The sequence below is a fragment of the Muntiacus reevesi genome, chromosome 2, assembly GCF_963930625.1.
Source record: "Muntiacus reevesi chromosome 2, mMunRee1.1, whole genome shotgun sequence".
Classification (NCBI taxonomy): Eukaryota; Metazoa; Chordata; class Mammalia; order Artiodactyla; family Cervidae; genus Muntiacus; species Muntiacus reevesi.
This window is the reverse complement of record NC_089250.1, coordinates 140,555,011-140,575,045: the sequence shown is the minus strand read 5'-3', so window position 1 is coordinate 140,575,045 and position 20,035 is coordinate 140,555,011. Positions and strand designations below refer to the sequence as shown.

The following is a 20,035-nucleotide window of genomic DNA, read 5'->3' as shown; positions in this document are numbered from 1 at the left end:
CAGGGCTGCCAACAGTTTGGAGAGGTTTCCGCCGCAGAATTGTTTGGACTGTTGGTTGTTTATTTTTAGAATAACTCATCCATTCTTTAATTAATTAATTGAAAACCTAAAAGCACCCCATGCTTACCACCGGCCAGACACTGTGCTGGGTGTGAATAGAGTGGTAAATGAGCCAGCCACAGTCCCTGCCCCCATGGAGCTTCCAGCCTACTGGGGCAACTCACATTTGAAGCTTTCCCAATGGCTCAGCGGGAAAGAATCAGCCTGAAGTGCAGGAGATGCAGGTCTGATCCCTGGGTCTGGAAGATCTCCTGGAGGAGGAAAGGGCCATTGTTCCAGTCTTCTTGCTGGGAAAATCCCATGGACAGAGGAGCCTGGTGGGCTACAGTCCACAGGGTCGCAAAGAGTTGGACACAACTGAGCACACATACGTTTGGAATCTGGATGCAATTTGTAGTCCTGGGCTGGGATAGCAAGTTAAAGTATCTGTAGAGGCCAAGCAGGTAATGTCAATGGGTGAAGTGGCTGGATGGAACCATGTGAAGTGGGAGATAGATTCCAGCAACCAGGAAAACATGTGCCTTGACTGTGAGGAGCAGATGCTACTCAACTGCTGTGGCTTGCAGATGATGGAAGATGGGCCACTGTTGCCACATCTTCCCATTTTTGAAGAACAACTAGAAAATTGGGATTTCTATGTGAAAGTCCTTGATTTTTAAAAGTTGGCTTCTCCAGTGAGATTTAAGAAAAAACAAAACAAAGTGTGGTCCAAAAGCATCCAGGCCAAACAAAACACATCTGTGGGTTGGGTTTATACCAAGAGCTGCAAGTGTGTGAATCCCAATCTAGAAATCCTAGCAGTAAAGTCATTATGTTCAAGCTGAAAGATGTGTTACATGCCAACTTTCTGGCTCTAGCGACTGAACTGGCATGGACCCCTTTTACAAACGGAGAATTACTAGGAAAAAAAATAAAACCTTCCCCTTACCCCAAATTAAAAATACAGAGTTACACTCAAATAAAAGAAAGGGAAATTGTCATGATCAGGAAGGAATAGCTATTTGCTTTTAATGACAGATACCTAAAGCTAACTACACTTAGATACGGAGGGCTGATACTAAGACAGTGTTATATTGACAGAGGGATAAGCAAGGGAACAGAATAGAGAATGCAGCAATAAACCCAAGTGCTGTATGACCCAGGAGTTCCACTCTTCAGTATTTATTACAAAGAAATAAAAATCTTTGTGCAAATGCCTGTACATTAACGTTGTAAGAGCTAGAAACAACTCATATGTCCTTCAATGAGTGAATGGTTAAACAAGCTGTGGGGCATGCATACCATGAAGTACTACTCAGCAATTAAAAGGAACTATTGATACATCCAACAACTTGAATGACTCTCCAGGGAATGGCACTGAGGAAGAAAAGCCAATTCCCAAAGGTTATACACTGTAGGATTCCATTTAAATAATATTCTTCAAATGAGAACATTTTTGAAATGGAGAACAGATTAGTGGTTGAGAGTTTAGGAATGGGTTGGGAGGGAGGGGGGAGGAAGGTGGATGTAATTGTAAAATGGCAACATGAGAGATCCTTACGGTGATGGCACTATTTATTATCATGAATGGGATGGTGTATACACAAACCTGTACATGTAATAAATTGTGTAGAACACACACACACACACACATGAGTATATATAATGCTGGGGAAATCTGAATGAGATCAGTAGATGTCAATATCCCAGTTGTGGTGTTGTATTATAGTTTTATAAAATGGGGAAACTGTCAAGGGTACACAAAATCTGTCTGTATTATTTCTTGCAACTGCATATGGATCTATAATTATTTCCAAAAAAATTTTCAATTTACAAAAATTATTTCATATACTTCCTGGTAAAGAACCTGCCTGGCAATGCAGGAGACATAAGAGATGTGGGTTTGATCCCTGGGTCAGGAAGATCCCCTGGAGGAGGGGATGGCCACCCATTCCAGTATTCTTGCCTGGAGAATCCCATGGACAGAGAAGCCTGGTGGGGCTACAGTCCACAGGGTAACAAAGAGTCAGACACGACTGAAGTGACTTAGCACACATTTCATTAAAAAAAAAAAAAATTGAATCTCAATAGTATGACCATTGCAAAGCTTATTTCATTGTTTGTGTGAAAAATGTATTGCCTACAGAAAACACCTGTTGAATGACTCATTTAAAGCAAAAAACATAATTACACAAAAAGACTGAAAGTAAATGATGAAGGAAAACTATACGAAGCAAACACTAATCAAAATAAAACTAGCATAGCAATATTAATATCAGTCAAAATATCTTTATTATGGATGAATGTTATTACAGATAAAGAGGGTATTTATTGATAAAAGATACAGTTTAGCTGGAACATTTAACAATCCTTAACTTGTATTACTTAACCAACATAGCCTTGAAAAATATAAAGCAAAAATTAAAAATAAAGATGACATTCACAATCTCAGTTCTCAAGGTTGTTTAAAGCACTTTTCTTGATAGCAGATATACCAAGAGGCCAAAAGTATTTGTAAGGAGAATATCTAAACAACATATGTAGCACCCTTCAACCTTCAGTTTTGGAAACTGATGCCCTTTATTTCAAGGATATATGAAACATTTATAAAAAGCGATCACGTTGTTGTTCAGTGACTCAGTCATGTCTGACTCTTTGCAACTCCATGGACTGCAGCATGCCAGGCTTGCCTGTCCATCACCAACTCCCGGAGCTTGCTCAAACTCTTGTCCATTGAGTCAGTGATGCCATCCAACTATCTCATCCTCTGTCATCCCCTCCCCTTCTCCTCCTGCCCTCAATCTTTCCCAGCATCAGTCTTTTCCAGTGAGTCAGTTCTTTGCATAAGGTGGCCAAAGTATTGGATCTTCAGCTTCAGCTTCAGTCCTTCAAATGGATATTTAAGATTGATTTCCTTTAGGATTGACTGGTTTGATCTCCTTGCAGTCCAAGGGACCCTCAAGAGTTTTCCTCAACACCACATTTCAAAAGCATTTGGCATTCAGCCTTTTTTATGGTTCAGCTCTCACATTCATACATGACTACTGAAAAAACCATAGCTTTGACTATATGGACCTTTGTCGGCAAGGTAATGTCTCTGCTTTTTAATATGCTGTCTAGGTTTATCATAGCTTTTCTTCCGAGGAGCAAGCGTCTTTTAATTTCATGGCTGCAGTCACCATCTGCAGTGATTTTGGAGCCCAAGAAAATAAAGTCTGTCACTGTTTCCATAAAGCAAAGCTCAAGATACCAAAGAATTGATGCCTTGAAGCACAGGCCAGCATCCATGGCCAGAAGGCCAAATCTAGCCTGCCATCTGCTTTTGGAAATAAAGCGTTACTGGAACACAGCCATACCCACTCATTTACATAGTGTCTATGGCTGGTTTCACACTACAGTAGCAGAGTTAGGTAGTTGCAACAGAGAATATAGTAACCTCAAAATGTAAAAATATTTACTATATGGCTTTTTACAGACAAAGTTTACTGACCCCTGCCTTGGAGAATAAGTCTTTGGAACATAAAGCAATGTTGGAGATCAATAACACACACACACACACACACACACACACACACACACACACACACACACACACACACATTTTAGATATTAAAAATCACACCTCTAAATAATTCAAGGACCAAAGAAGAAAGTCCAAATGGAACTTACACAATGTATCAAGGTCTAACATTGAAATGTACATGTCAGACTTCCCTGGTGGTCCAGTGGTTAAGACTTCACCTTCCAATGCAGGGGGTGCAGGTTTGATCCCTGGTCAGGGGGTTAAGATACCACATACCTCTTGGCCAAAAAACCAAAACATAAAACAGAAGCAATATTGTAACAAATTCAATGAAGAAAAAATTTTTGAAGAATTGTACATGTCAAAAGACGGGATGTAGATAGAAAGGAACTCAGAGAAATTTCAGTGTTAAAAATGGTAATACTAGAATATAAGAACAATTGAAATTTAATGTGCCAAACATTTAACTCAAGAAGCTGGAAAAGCATGGCCAATTGATTTTTTATGGGTTGCCAGGACAATCCCATGGAGGGAAAACTAGTCTTTTCATCAAATGGTACTGCTGCTGCTGCTGCTGCGAAGTCGTTTCAGTCGTGTCTGACTCTGCGCAACCCCATAGATGGCAGCCCACCAGGCTCCTCCATCCTTGGGATTCTCCAGGCAAGAATACTGGAGTGGGTTGACATTTCCTTCTCCAACGCATGCACGCATGCTAAGTCGCTTCAGTCGTGTCCGACTCTATGTGACCCTAGCTAGTACAACCAGATATTGCATACAAAAGAATGAAATTAGACCCCTACCTCACACTATATACAAAAATTAATTTAAAATGTTTGAAGATCTAAATACAAGAGATAAAACTATAGAACTCTAAAAGAAAATACAGATGTGAATTGTAAAGAGGTTGGATTATGCTACACCTTGGAATAGCGTGACCTCGGCTCCAGACTACTGGTAAGGTAAGTTGCACACATTTTTTGGTTTCCTGCTGCATATAAAAGTTATGTCTATACTATACTGTAGTTTACTAAGTTTGCAAAAGCATTGCATCTGAAAAAACAATGTATATAATTTTAAAATACTGCTAAAAATGCTAACCATATCTGACAAATCAGGGTTACCACACACCTTCCATTTGTAAAAAACACTCAATAAAGTGAAGCACAATTAAACAAAGTATGCTTGTAATTTATTATGTATGACACAAAAAGCAACAAAAGAAAAAAATGAATAAGTTGGACTGCATCAAAATTAAAAACTTCTGTGTTTCAAAGGATACCATCATAAAAATGAGAAGACAACCTACAAAATTGGAAAAAAATATTTGAATTTGTCTGATAAGGATATGGTCTCCAGAATATACAGAGAGTAACTATAATGCAAGAATAAAAAGACAACCCAGTTGAGAAATGGACAAAGAATTTGAATAGACATTTCTCCAAAGAAGATATGTTGTTGTTGTTTAGTTGTTAAGTCATGTCTGACTTTTTTGATCCCATGGACTGTAGCCTGCCAGGCTCCTCTGTCCATGGGATTTCCCAGGCAAGAATACTAAAGTGGGTTGCCATTTCTTTTTCCAGGGGATCTTCCCAACCTAGGGATCGAACATGAGTCTCCTGCATTAGGAAGCGGATTCTTTACCACTGAGCCCCCAGGGGAGCCCCCAGAGAAGATATACAAATAACTAATAAGCACACAAAGATATATTCAACATCATTAGTCATTAGAGAAATGTAATTCAGAACCGCAGTGAGATGCCACTGCACAGCCTTAGGATAGCTATAATAAAAAAGATTGATGTTGACAAGGATATGGAGATCCTCGAACCCTGATACTTTGCTGGTAGGAATATAAATAGTGCTGCTCCTTTGGAAAACAGTCTGGTAGTTCTCTAAAAGGTTAAACATAGAATTATTATGTCCATTGGGATGCTTCCACTCTTTGGCATATACCCAAAAGAACTGAAAAATATATGTCCACTCCAAAATATGTACATTAATGTTCAGACCAGCATTATTCATGATAGCTGAAAAAGTGGAAACAAACCAAATGTCCACCAACTAAAGAACAGGTAAACAAAATGTGATATACTTACACAGCAGATTATTATTTAGCCATAAAATGTAGTGAAGTACTGACACATGCTACAACATGAATGAACCTTGAAAACATGCTAATTGAAAAAGGCTAGACACAAAAGGCCATGTATTGCATGATTCCATTTATATGAAATGTCTAGAATAGGCAAATCCATAGAGACAGAAAGTAGATTACTGGTTGCCAAGGGCTGGAGGGATTGACTGATAATGGATACAGGGTTTCTTTTGGTGGTGATGAAAATGTGGAATTCCATAGAGGTGATGGTTGCACAAATTTGTGAATATACGAAAAACCAGTAAACTGTACACTTTAAAGTGGTGACTATTATGATGTGTGAACTGTATCTCAGTTTTTTTAAAAGAGAGAAAAGAAGGTAGAAAGGAAACATCAGAATAAAATAAGTGAAAATAGAAGGATGTAAATAAAATAAAATTAATGAAATAATGAAAACAAAAAGAATAAACAAAACCAAATCTAATTTTTAGGGGAAAAAATATAAAAACAAAAGAGAAAATGCCCCAAAGTGAGCTTATTGAGTGTAAATAAGTAGATTGAAAACAAAACCTTAAACTGTCTGAATGATGAATAAAACAAATGTGGATTCAATTATTCAGTTGCCTCAAGGTTAAGCGTTTCTACCCACCCATCTATCTCTGCTGTTCCTAGGGATCATAACTTGAACTCAGAGCCTTAAATAGAGTCCCCATTTCTTTCCCATATTCTTCCATCAAGGTCCAGATGTACAGAGAAATCCAGAAGAGCTGGGGATTCTATGGGGCTCTGCATTTTACAGGGGTTTATTTTGCAAATAATTTATTGGTTTATCTTGAAAATAATTTATTTTCCCAGCATCACAGACTCATTCACTTTATTTGTCACACTGGCCAAATTATTTCCAATATTTGTAGCACTGACAATATTTGGTCAAGGCAGGGGACTGACGCAGCTTGTTCTCGCCAATGTCTGTGGCTCTGAGAAGAGAGTACATCCCTAACTTGGCTCCACTTTAAAGGGCTGTGAGTTGTCCTAGTCACTTAATTCTGTGGCTCACAGGCTGCCCTTGAGTCCCATGGGGCTTCTTTCAAGACCTCCTACAAGCCAGACCCACTTCTATACTAGGTCTAGGATGCTTACTACACTTACTCTTTAAAAAAATAAAATTTCTCTTTTTTCTTTATTTTTGGCTGTGCTAGGTCTTCACTGCTGTGTGGGCTTTTCTCAGGCTTTTCTCTAGTTGTGGCAAGTGGGGTCTGCTCTTCATTGCAGTGCACAGGCTGCCCATCGCAATGACTTCTCTTGTTGTGGAGCATGCGCCCTAGGGCATGTGGGTTTCAGTGGCTGCAGCACGTGGACTCAGGAGTTTGCAACTCCCCGGCTCTAGAGCACAGGTTCAACAGGCACATGGGTTTACTTGCTCCAAGGCACGTGGCATCTTCCTGGGTCAGGGATCGAACCAGTCTGTGTCTCCTGCACTGGCAGGTGAATTCTTCACCACTGAGCCCCAGGGAAGCCCTACACTTTCTCTTCCTCTACTCAGGTTTAAAACCCTGAACAGATCCAATATCCCCTTTAGAATACATGTTCTGAATTTCTCCTTTTGTGGATTCATGGGTGATATAATCTTCACTTTATGCCCAGGAGGAATTAAAAGCAAAGTAAATGGCAGCCCAACTCTCTTGCAGATGGAAAGGAGAATGCCCTGCTTCCACAGAGCCCTGGGACCTTGCATGCTGGAGCTGAGACCTTCTCTCCCCGGGTCCGAAGAGCCACAACCTCAAGGACAGAGAGGATATGGCCGGGAGGGGTCATCCCGTACGTCATTGGAGGGAACTTCACTGGTCAGTAGCTCCAGATGAAGCTTGCTTGGGGCTGGGGGCTTTGTCTTCCCTAGTGGGCAAAGTCCTCCCTGCAAGGACTCAGGTGGGGTGGAACAGATGCTGGGGTCATAGCAGTCCCCGTGCTTCAAGCTTCCTCATGACCACAGGGTCTAATGCACTCAGCCTAAGGAAACTGCAGTCTCATTTGGGGCTCTGTCCTCAGAGGTGGTCACCTGGTCCCTGAGGCATTATCCCAGAGCCTCCAGTACGATGTTACTCTGCCCCTCAAGGAGTCCCCAGTTCTAATAAGAGAGAGAAAGAGATGTGTGTTCTTAAAGAACTAAAATGTAGGAATTGTCATCAGCTACTAGCTTTAGTTCCTTGGTATCTTTTTTGTTTTGTTTGTTTTCTTTTTTTTTTTGGCCTTGCCACGTGGCTTGTGGGGGTCTTAGTTCCCTGACCAGGGATCAAACCCATATCCAGTGCCGTGAATGCCCAGAGTCTTAACCATTGGACTGCCAGGGAAGTCCTGTTTCTTGGCATCTTAACCATGTTCTTTCAGATCTAGTGTGCTTATTTTGCCAAAGATTTATATAACTTTCATCAAAATTAGCTAATTTTATAGAGAAAACTTTCTTTACAAAGAGATTTTTTATTCTATAATTAGTAGGATTGCTATTTTGGTGAATCATTGTTCTATAAACAATTTTAACTTAAAGTATCAAGATGGCTCCCCCAAAATGGACAGCTAAGTTACTCTTTATTCTGTATATATGCTTTAGGGGGCCAGTGAAATGACACCACACCCACATCTTCTAGATCATCATGGGAACCTCATAGTGGTTTGTTGGTTTTCTGCAACGAAGTCATTCCAGAATTCAGATCCCATCCCCAACCTTCCTGTGTACTTCCCAAACAATTCTTTTTTTCTAGATCCTTCTCATTCCTTCTACCAAAATCAAAGTACAGTTATCTTATTTATTTCAGACTGATAGATTTTTAAAAGAACACTTATTGACTGGATGAAACTATCAGCCTAGAGTTTGCAACTACTTTTTTCTTGCTCCTAATTTACTTGTTGCTTTATTTTCAATGTCTAGTCAAGGAAATATGAAGAAAGGTTTGGAGGAAGTATGGAATTCATCTGTTCTCAAAGGCCTTGTAGAACATTAGGCTCAAGGATCCCCCAGCAAACACTGAACCCTAATGCAAAAATATCATAAGTACCTACAAATAGAATTTTTAGAGCATATGGGAATATACTCTCCTATAGGTAGAAAGTAAAACGAAGGGGTAGAATGCAGTACTGGTGAGTTACTTGAAAGGTCAAAAATTTCCAAACTGAATAACCTAAGTAACATTTTTTTAAAGTTTAGGAAAGTACTTTCAATACAAAGGAAAAGTTGGGAGGCTGGGGACATTTGAAAATGTATTTTTACCCTCGCTTCCAATTCACAAACTCCTACTCTCTAAGTTTTGGTTATTTGGGAAAGTTATATTGTATTCTTAGCCAGGGAAATCCTTAATCCTAGTTCATTTTAATTCTGGGTCACTGAAACAAGCTTTTTTTTTTTTGATCATTGGAACAAGCTTTGTTAATGAACCAGCATGCTCTAGAACATCTAAGGAAGCTGTGGACCCATGAGTGAATTGATGAGCATCTATCCTGTCATTTCAGGAAGCCAGAGGGCCATTTTTAAGCAGGCCATGAGACATTGGGAGAAGCACACCTGCGTGACCTTCATAGAGAGGACAGATGAAGAAAGCTTCATTGTGTTCAGTTACAGAACGTGTGGGTAAGTGAAAGTGAGTTCACCTCAGTGGAGACTGAGTCAGACAAGTCAGGTGGCCCATGAGCCTTGAATTTTCTCTCTAAAACAATATGTGTTCTAATATGCTGTAATATATAGGAGTCCAGAACTTGTCAGAAACTCTTCTTGCCCTCAACAAACTCACAGTCCAGGGACAAAGTAGGTAGGTTAAGAGGAAGACTCCAGAATGACAAGGTGTTTGTGTTTCCTGTCATGGGAGCAAGCTGAAGGAATTGGGAATGTTTCATATGGAGAAGTGATTCTGAACCAACTTGGGGCCAGTGATCCCACTGAGAATCTGATGGAGCTATGGGCTCCCTCATGATGGATGTACATTTATGCAAAATTCTGCACGTAATTTTGTGAGCTCCATGGGCTTACAGACTTCCTCCAGAAAACATGGTAAATAATAAGATGATTGGATTATAACCAGACTTATCTGTTATGCCAATAAATATAAGTGTGGTGTATTTTCCTGAAAGGAAAAACGTTCTCATGTTAGTTCAAAATCTTAAACCCAACTACATGCTATATATGTGAGAGGACTACTGAAGAAAATGATCCAGAAAGGTTTAAAAGTAAAAGGTAAGAAGGCATACAGGTAAATACTAACAAAAAGAAAGCTGAGATCACAATGCTAGTTGTAGACAACACTTTTTTGTTGTTTCTTCAATTCATTTTTAAAGAAAGAAAGTGCTAAAAGAAAAAAAAAAAAAGGTGAGACACTTTATAATGAGAAACAGTACAAGCTATAGTGAGAATGTAACAGTCATAAATCTTTATGCACAAAATAGCATAGCGTTAAGAGTCATAAAACAAGCCCCAAGGGTTTCAAGGGGAAATCGACAGAAACACCAACGGCAGAAGACTTTATTTCATTGCTGTCAACCCAAGTAGATCAATGTCAAGTTAATCAAAAAATAAGTAGAGATTTGTAGAGGACTGGAAAAATGTAATTAACAGAGTTGAGCCTCTGGGTCTACCAGATTCTATAACCTGTAATACATTTTAAAAATGCCTCTTAAACGTTTATAGACATGGTTTATCTATTAAGTGTTAAAAACACCACAATGTATTCTAAAAGTCCAAAATAAAATTAAAATATTCTCTGATTGTAAAGCAATGAAACTGGACATAATAACAACAACAAAAATAGAATAAATGCTCCTGCATTACCTGTTAAGACCTCCCCTCCCCCCGCCCTTGTTTTTTACAACGCTTAGGTTTTAAAGAAATTGGGATTAAAATTACAAGACATCTAGATAGCAAAAGTCCCACGGTTCAAAATTGAAGAGATCTGGGTAAAGCTATGTCCAGAAAAAACCACATAGCCTCAGATATCCACAAATCTGAGAATTAAGAATGACAGTGAAATATTCAATTTGAAGAAGTTAACAAAACAAATGAATACATAAAACCCTCTACCACAACAAAATAAACCTCACGAGAGCAAGAAAATGGACAAGGTAACACATTATAGAACTGATAAATTGGAGACTGACTTCTTCGAATAAGCAAACAAAAAACTGTAGATAAACTAATTGCTTGTTAGCCTAAGACAAAAAAGTGACAGTGCAGAAACATACAGAGTTAGACATGCAAGAGGGAGAAGTAACCACAGATTCAGCAGAATCATAAAAAAGGACTTTATAAACTCTAGGGAAAGAAATGTTGAAACCTGGATGATGTGATTGACTTCAAGGTAGATATAAAGGACTGACACAGACCAGTAACTTTGAAAGAAATTGGAAAATTGATGGAGAAACTTTCTCCTCCATACCATTAACCTAGAGTTTCACAGATGAATTCTTTCAAAACTTCAAGAAACAGATTACTCTGGTACTATTTAAGTTTTTTAGAGCATAGAAGAACACATTCTTCCAATTTACTTTTAATAAACTATCATGGTGTTGCTACCTCAAAATGAAAAAGATGGCACTAAAAAGAGAAAATTATAAACTCATCTAACTTATGAACAGCCATGCAAAATCCTAACTAAAATGTTGGCACATAGAACACAGCAGTAAAAGAATAGAAGAATAGCCTGCCAAAAAGGTTTATCTAAGGAATACAGGACTAGTTCAACATTAAGAAATCTATCTGCATTATTCAACATATTGATAGCTCAAAGGAGAGAAGCCATATTCATGTCTCAATAGGTGCTAAAAAGGCATCTGCACATTTCAGCATACCATCATGATAGATCCTTGACTTAACACACCCATATATACACATTAACATAACACACACAAATCAAATATATATATATCCCAAAAGCCCACATGTTTATCAATGATAATTCTAGAAGCATTTCTATTAGAATCATTAACAAAAGATGTTTATGATCACCATAGTTATTTCACATTTTTTTTCTGGAAATACTAGCTAATGTAATTTGACATGAGAAAGATACACACAATGAATATTGGCAAGAACAACTATTGTTTGAAGTTAATGTGACATGTGGTGAAAAAACCCAGAAAATCAATAGGAAAACTGTCAGAAACAAAAGCAGACTCTATTAAGGTAACTGACTACAAAATTAATCAATAGTAAATAACTTTTGCCTTAATGAAATAATTTGATACAGTAATACTTTCATAATGGGGGAAATCATAACTTTAGTAGAAACATAGTAGATAATATACCTAAGAATAAATCATAACAAAAATGCAAAAATATGCCAGCCATATAGGAAGAAAACAACAAAATTCTAAGGAAACTTTAAAAAAAAGAAGTAAAAATGGAAATACATACTGTTTCCTCATATGGAAATGGCCAACATAGTAAAGATGTCAGGACTTCCTAAAATAACCTATAAATTCATGCCATTCTGATTTAAACAGCATCTTCATATATGTATTTGTGGGTGTGTATGTACATATATTTTAAGAGCTTGAATAAATGATAGTAGAGTTTTTCATGTAGAAATAACAGAGAGAACAAACAATAGTGATAGGGACAGAGGTAGGGGAGGAGAAGAGGTCTGATGTTCTATCCCAATATATATGATATCAAAATGCAAATGAAGGGCTTCCCTGGTGGCTCAGCGGTAAGGTAAAGAATCAGTCTGCCAATTCAGGAGACATGGGTTCAATCCCTGACAAGATCCCACATGCCACGGAGCAACTAAGCCAGTGTACAACTATTGAACCTGTGCTCTAGAGCCTGGGAACCACAACAAGAGAAGCTACCACAATGAGAAGCCCACGTACCACAACTAGAAAGAAGCCTGTGCAGCAACATAGACCCAGCAGAGCCCAAAATAAATAAATAAAATTATTTTTAAAATGCAAATGAAGATAATAATTAAAACCATTTGGAACTCAAGAAAAAAGTAGATCTATGGAATGAAAGAGCTTAAAATGAATATGTTTATACACTAATTTAGGTAGTATTTTAAATGAGAGAAAGATGGATTAGTCAGGGATATGTGACTATTGGGATAATTCAGTAGCTCATTTTAAAGAAAATAAAGCTGGGATACTACCATACTTCATATACCAAAAATGATTCTGGCCAGATCAAAGATGTAAGCATTAAAAAAAAATGTATTTTCATATTTATTTTTGGCTTTGCTGGGTCTTCATTGCTGTGCAGGCTTTTCTTGAGTTGCAGCAAGCAGTGGCTACTCTATAGTTGCGGCGCACAGGCTTCTCATTGCGATGGCTTCTCTTGTTGCTGAGCACCGGCTCTGGGGCTTGCAGGCTCAGTAGTTACAGCTCGCAGTCTCTAAAGCACAAGCTCAATTGTTGTGGCACATGGGCTTAGTTGCTCCATGGCATGTGGGAGCTTCCCAGACCAGGGATTGAATCCATGTCTCCTGATTTTTTACGATTGAGCCACCAGGGAAGTCCAAAGATGTGAGGATTTTTAAAAGAAAAAGAACAAATGTGAAAAGTACTAGAAGGAAGCAAGATTGCATATTAATTATAATCTTGCAGTGTAGATGGCCTTTCTAAATAGCACATAAGAAAATAAAGACATTGCATTAAAATTTTAAACCTTTATATGGCTATAACAAAAAAATTACAAAGGGTGAAAAACATTTGTAATGCATTTAAGAGTCAAAGATTTAATCCCCTAGTTTTCAAAAGGTTCTTACAAATCAGTAATAAAAAGATGGACAACCCTCCCCCCTCCCCAACTGGAGGAAGATGTGATCTCATAGTTCACAAGAAAAAAATATAAACATCACATAAAACATGGAAAACTATCCAGCTTCAGTGAAATACCACTTTTTATCTATCCAATTGGCAAAAGTAGTTTGGCAAAACCAGGGCTGGCCCAGTTGTGGGGAAATAGGGCTATTTAACATAGTATTAATGGGCATATAAAAAAACACAACATTTTGGGATTGCAACTTGATAGTATCTATCAAAATATCAAATGCACATATCCTTTTATCCATTGATTCCATTGCTCGGAATTTACCCAAACAGAAGCAAGTAAGACTCCAGCGGTTTCTTTGTTTTGTATTTTGTTGTTTGTTTTGTCTCCCTCTTCCCTGAGGCTTCCGTTAAATAGAAAAAACTGAAGTCAGTCTAAATGTGTGTTAATAAGTGACTGACTAAATAAATTTTAATATATGTTGCTTTGAAAAAAATTAGGTTAGCATTTACTGTTATGAAAATATCTATGAATTAAGGAGGAAAAAAGGCAAGATGAAGGACAATATACATGATGTATTTTGTAATTAAAAATATTATATGTGTATATACAGATGTATTACATTTTTTGGACTAGAATTTGAGAAGCTGTCAACAATAGTTATCTTTGGAACCTTAATACTGTACTTAAATCTTTTGTGACATGGGCATGTATTTTTTAAACATTTTATAGAAGTTATCTGAGTGGTGGGATTATGGGCCATTTTAATTTACTTTTTACAGCTTTCTATATTAGGAACAATGAATATATATTTTAAAAAATAATTGTGCCCAGAAGGGAAGTCATCTCTAAGGCTCCTCTGATAATAGCAAAAAGACTCATGCTTTACAGAAACTCAGGGGCTCCTTCCTTTGTCTCTGCCTTGTCATCAGAGACTCAGGGATAGAAGGGTGGGGAAGGTATGTACTTTTTTCCTGGAGGAGAGGCCGTATCTTTCTAAGGATTCTCCAGGCCACCAAAAAGGTCAAGAGCCATTTTTGGAGGGAATTCCTGCCTTGGGAGGGAAGTTGGACAATGAGATTGTTTTCAAGCTTCATTCCCTGATCTGCTGACCTGGGTATTTCTGCAATTGTCCAGCTGTTGTTCCTATGTTGGGCGCCGAGGTGGAGGCCCACAGGCCATATCCATTGGAAAAAACTGTGACAAGTTTGGCATTGTGGCCCACGAGCTGGGCCATGTGGTTGGGTTCTGGCATGAACACACCCGGCCAGACAGAGACCAGCATGTAACCATCATCAGAGAAAACATCCAGCCAGGTAAGGAGTCTGTATGGAGCCGAGAAGCCAGCAGTCAGGCAGGTAGCATCATGGGGTCAGGAAGGAGGAAAGAGAAGGGCAGACTGACACTCATTTGTAAGTATGGAGGCCTTTGCCACCAGCATTTTGTCCTTTGTCCATCTGTGGTCCTTCCTGGGAGGTCATCTGCTAGAGCTTTCAGGTTAGAGCAGAAGCAAAATGATTCCATGTCGTAACGGACTGTGAAATCCAACTCCATTTCCTAACAGGAACAGAATCGACCAGAACACTGTTGCAGCATCAAAGCTACTCATCCAAAAAAAGAGTTCTCCCAGTTGCTTTTCTAAGGCTCATTTTTGCTGATGTAGGCAACACATATTTTTGAAACTGAAATATAATTAGGACACAAGTACATGAAAAACAGTATTTCTGCCTATCCCAAGGCAGATAAATTGTCTAGATTTCTTAAAAATACCTCCCTGTGTTAAACAGTTTTATACAGAAATTCATATTGAACATGAAAGTCACTGATTGAATCATATATTTGACTTAAAAATGCTTTCAAGAGTCTGAATAGTGAATCTGAGGTTGAACTTAAATATTGAATTTCTTTTCTTTATTCCTTCAATAGCAAGACTAGAGATTTAAAGGCAATTTTTAAATTTCATAACTAACCTGTCTATTAACTTACCTTAAGAGTTTTGAGAGGCATTGGGAGGGGTGTTGGGTGGTGGGGTTGGGACCACATAGAGCTGTTCTAAGTTTCAAATTTCTAATCTGTCAAAAACAACAAGAAGAACCACCACCAAGCCTGTCGTTTGACTGACTAACAGAGCTCTCGGAAGTTGCTATGGGCCCTCCTTCTCCCTCCTCTGCCTCCTTTCAGGTGCCTGCCTTGGTTTTCAAAGACCTTAACAGAGTGTTGTGTCACAGGTCAGGAGTATAATTTCTTAAAAATGGAAGCTGGGGAAGTGAGCTCTCTGGGAGAGATGTACGACTTCGACAGCATCATGCACTACGCCCGAAACACCTTCTCAAGGTCGGAATCTATGGTTACGCCTCATCTGTGTGGTCCTGTGCCTGCCGCAGGCGGGGGTCGGATTCCAGGAGGTCTGCGGAGAGCAGGTCTCTGCATGTTCCTAGCACAGTGGGCCTGTCTGTCCTTGAAATACGGTGGCCTCTGGGCTGCAGTGAAATATAATCTAATCAGGTTCCTGCTAATAAGATTGAATCCCATTGTGAAGCTGGTGTTTCATCATGCCCTCATGTCACAAGCAGCAAACTGGAAAAGGGAAATTATTGAGGGGTTGGCTGGAATCACAACTTAGAGGCTCTGCGTAAAATTTCCAGCGGGTGGGGCCCTCTTCTAAAGTACATCCAACCAGGTCTCCTAGAAGAGGTGTGGTTTACTGGAAGCTAGACTGTGTCAGACTGGGGAGGGTGGTAAATCAGGGGTTCATTTTAGAAGAAAGTGGGGCTCCAGCCAGTTGGGGGGCTCACAGGTAGCGGAGGTTGGAATGAGAACAAAAATCCAGGACTCCTGCCTGCTGGCCACATGTGATGGTGGCTGGTGTCCTCAAGCCTGGGCAGGCCAGTTATTTATGGCTGGCCTCAGCAGGATCAGTTTTGATGAGCTCATGCTGTGCTGGACCCAGTGTTAAGTATTTTGCATATTACCCTTGCTTCTATATTACCGTATTATCCCACTCTTATCATGTAAGTATTTTGTATAGAGAAGTGTTTCACTGCTCGTCCCAGTTTTGTAGATCTTTCCACTCGAGTTATTTTTCTCTCTTGGCATTTTTTCCCCTTAGTTTCAACCTAAAATCAGCTTTTTATTTATTTAATCATTAAATAAGATTTAAGGTGATTCCAATATATACAAGAAAAATAAATTAGGTGAGGAGATTTGCAGGTGTGAAGAGGGAAAAAATAAGGGTAGATAGCTAAGTTGAAGCTTGGAATCTAGTTGGTATTCAGAATATAAGCCATATTCTGTGGGGTTGTGGGGTTGGCAGCAAATCCTGCCCCATGCTTCCTAGCAGGTCATAGCAAAGAGGGAAACAGTCTATTTCATGAGTCTCTATGTCCATCAAGATCAAAGGAAACCATTAGTTCAAGAGACGTACAGCTCTTGGGAGTGGAAAGGACATTGTTTACCCAGACTTCTAGGCTCTTGGGTACAGCTTCTGAAAGCATCCTGTCGATAAGGTGACATGGGTGACATCCTCCACATCTCAGCATCCCAAGTTCCAAGGGGGCACTGGTCCTCTGGCCACATAACCGAGTTAGTTATGATCGCCATCCTGCATCCACGCAGGAGCTCTCCAGTGCTTTAGTGGGTGGCGTTTGGCCCAAAGTCAGCATCTTGGAATACCTGGCATGGTATTCCAAGATGACCTACCCACTTCTCTTTACTCTTTACTCTTCTTCTGGCTCTTTATCAGAAGATACAGAAGGCAATATGATGTAATGAAGAGACCACTGACCTGAGAATCGAAGGCTGAATTCTAGCCCTCGTTCACCATGCACCTTGCTGTTGAAGGAGGTCTGGATAGTAATTAGGGGCAGCTTTGTTTGGGATCAGATCTCCACCTTCCTGGGTCTCAGTTCCCTCATGACAGAGTTGGAACAGATGTTTTCTGAGCCCTTCCAGAATGGGTGAAGGATTGACGCGTATGATCTCGCACATTGCCATATAGGAATCTGAGGCTTCCTCTTCCAGCCTGGGAAATGGAGACTTTGGACCTAACCTGGGGCTCTGAGAGGCAGGATGAGTGCCCCCTCTGCAGATGTTGGAGGTGGGATGCTTGGATGTGGGGGTGGTACTGACTCACAGAGTTGGGAAGTGATGCAGGGAATAGCCAACTTGCACCACATTAGCTCTGGGGGTTGCTAAGTGGAGCCAAAGTATTGATTTTTTTCAGGGAATCAAGGTCAAGTTGGTCCAACTGAGAAGCTTGTACCTTGTTGTTGTTGAGTTGCTCAGTCGTGTCCTACTCTTTGCGGCCCCATGGACTGAAGCACGCCAAGCTTCCCTGTTCTTCACCGTCTCCTGGAGCTTGCTCAAACTCATGTCCATTGAGTTGGTGATGCCATCCAACCATCTTGTCCTCTGTCATGCCTTTCTCCTCCTGCCTTCAATCTTTCCCAGCATCAGGGTCTTTTCCAATGAGTCAGCTCTTGGCATCAGGTGGCCAAAGTATTGAAGCTTCAGCATCAGTCCTTCCAATGAATATTCAGGGTTGATTTCCTTTAGGATTGACTGGTTTGATCCTCTTGCAGTCCAAGGGACTTGCAAAGTCTTCTCCAACACCGTAGTTCAAAAGCATCAGTTCTTTGGCATTCAGCCTTCTTTATGGTTCAACTCTCACATCCATACATGACTACTGGAAAAATGATTGCTTTGACTAGACGGACCTTTGTTGGCAAAGTAATGTCTCTACCTTTTAATACACTGTCTAGGTTGGTCATAGCTTTTCTTCCAAGGAGCAAGAGTCTTTTAATTTCATGGCTGCAGTCACCATTTGCAGTGATTTTGGAGCCCAAGAAAATAAAGTATCTCACTGTTTCCATTGTTTCCCCATCTATTTGCCATGAAATGATGGGACTGGATGCCATGATCTTCATTTTTTGAATGTTGAGTTTTAAGCCAGCTTTTTCAATCTCCTCTTTCACCTTCATCAAGAGGTTCTCTAGTTCCTCTTCACTTTCTGCCATAAGGGTGGTGTCATCTGCATATCTGAGGTTATTGATATTTCTCTGACAATCTTGATTCCAACTTCTGCTTCATCCAGCCTAGTGTTTCACCTGATGTACTCTGCATATAAGTTAAACAAGCAGGGTGACAGTATACAGCCTTGATTTTCCTCCTTTCCCAATTTGGAACCAATCCATTGTTCCATGTCCTTGTACCTTGGGTCTTGTTTTTATAGATGCCAAAACTCTTCATATTGCTTTTTAACTTATCTATTAATTATTTGTATAAACTCATTTATTATTATTTATATGTTGGGACTTCCCTGGTGGTCCACTGGTTAAGACTTCACCTTCCAATGCAGAGGGTGCAGATTTGATCCTTAAAAACCAAAACACAAAACAGAAACAGCATCATAACAAATTCAATAAAGACTTTAAAAATAATCCACATCAAAAAAAAAATATTTATCTGTTGTATTCTTCTCTCCCTCACTGAACTGAGGTCTTTGTGGATAGAAACCACCACATTCTCTTCTATTCCCCAGCACTCAATACAGTGCCTGACACAGAGTAGCTGTTCCATAAATATTTGTCAAATGAACAAATTAATGAATGAGTCCAAGGAGACAGGAAATCTGTAGTGCTGGGGACTTGGTGAGGGAATAAATGTCCATCATCTGACAACAATTCTTCCCATATACAGATACAGTGGTCACTTCATTAAGAAGAATCTACACATTTCTATTATGTAGGAAATTTCAGATAGATTACTACTAATGGATTGTAGAAGCTTAATTGCCTTCTCCATGCCTGCAATGTACCAGTTACTATGCAAAGTTCTGTAACTAGAGCCCACGGCAAGAATGCAGACAAATCTTCTCTTCTGACACCAACATTTCTTTTCTTGTCTTTTCAGAAAAAAAACTTTCTTTTTTTTAAAATTTCTAACCCACCAGGGAAGCCCACTCCCTCCTGCTACCATGACGTCACCTATTGTCACTGTACCTGACATGCATGCTAAGTCCCTTCAGTTGTGTCCAACTTTTTGCAAACCTATGGACTGTAGCCTGCCAGGCTCCTCTGTCCATGGGATTCTTCAGGCAAGAATATTGGAGTGAGTTGCCATGCCCTCCTCCAGGGACTGTTCCCAACCCAGGGACTGAACCCGAGTCTCTTTCCTTCTTCTGCATTGGCAGACAGGTTCTTTACCACTAGCACCACCTGGGAAACCCTGTCACAGCACCATCTACCCCCAAACTTGGCAGTTTATAACAGCTTATTTTTTTAATGACACTGTGTGGGTCATCCTGATTCATTCCTTGCTGGTCTTGCCTGGGATTACTGCCACGACAATAACCATTAAAACTCCTAAGACATAGGCTTTAGAATGTGCATGCCATTATCTTTGTCACATTTTATTGACCAGAGCAAGGCACAAGTCTAGCCCAGATTCAAGTGATGATGAAAGACATTCTACCTCTTAATGGGAGTACTTGTAACTTCACATTGCCAAGAGATATGGCTGTTAGGAGGCACAATTTGTTATTTTAACAATCCACCGTAGTTACCTTCACACCCTGCCCCAGAACTGAGAATGGTCCCAGGAGATCTATTTTGTCGCCGTGTCCTCTATGCTAATTT

At 39.6% G+C, this 20,035-nt stretch overlaps 1 protein-coding gene across 1 annotated transcript in view; it reads left to right on the top strand.

Moving 5' to 3' along the window:
• TLL2 (tolloid like 2) overlaps positions 1–20,035 on the top strand; it is a 134,475-nt gene that overhangs the window by 68,567 nt on the left and 45,873 nt on the right. The window contains exons 4-7 of the mRNA XM_065920056.1: positions 7,345–7,500; positions 9,158–9,275; positions 14,538–14,716; positions 15,629–15,734. Of these exons, the coding sequence (XP_065776128.1) occupies positions 7,345–7,500; positions 9,158–9,275; positions 14,538–14,716; positions 15,629–15,734 (559 nt within the window). The remainder of the gene's footprint in view (positions 1–7,344; positions 7,501–9,157; positions 9,276–14,537; positions 14,717–15,628; positions 15,735–20,035) is intronic.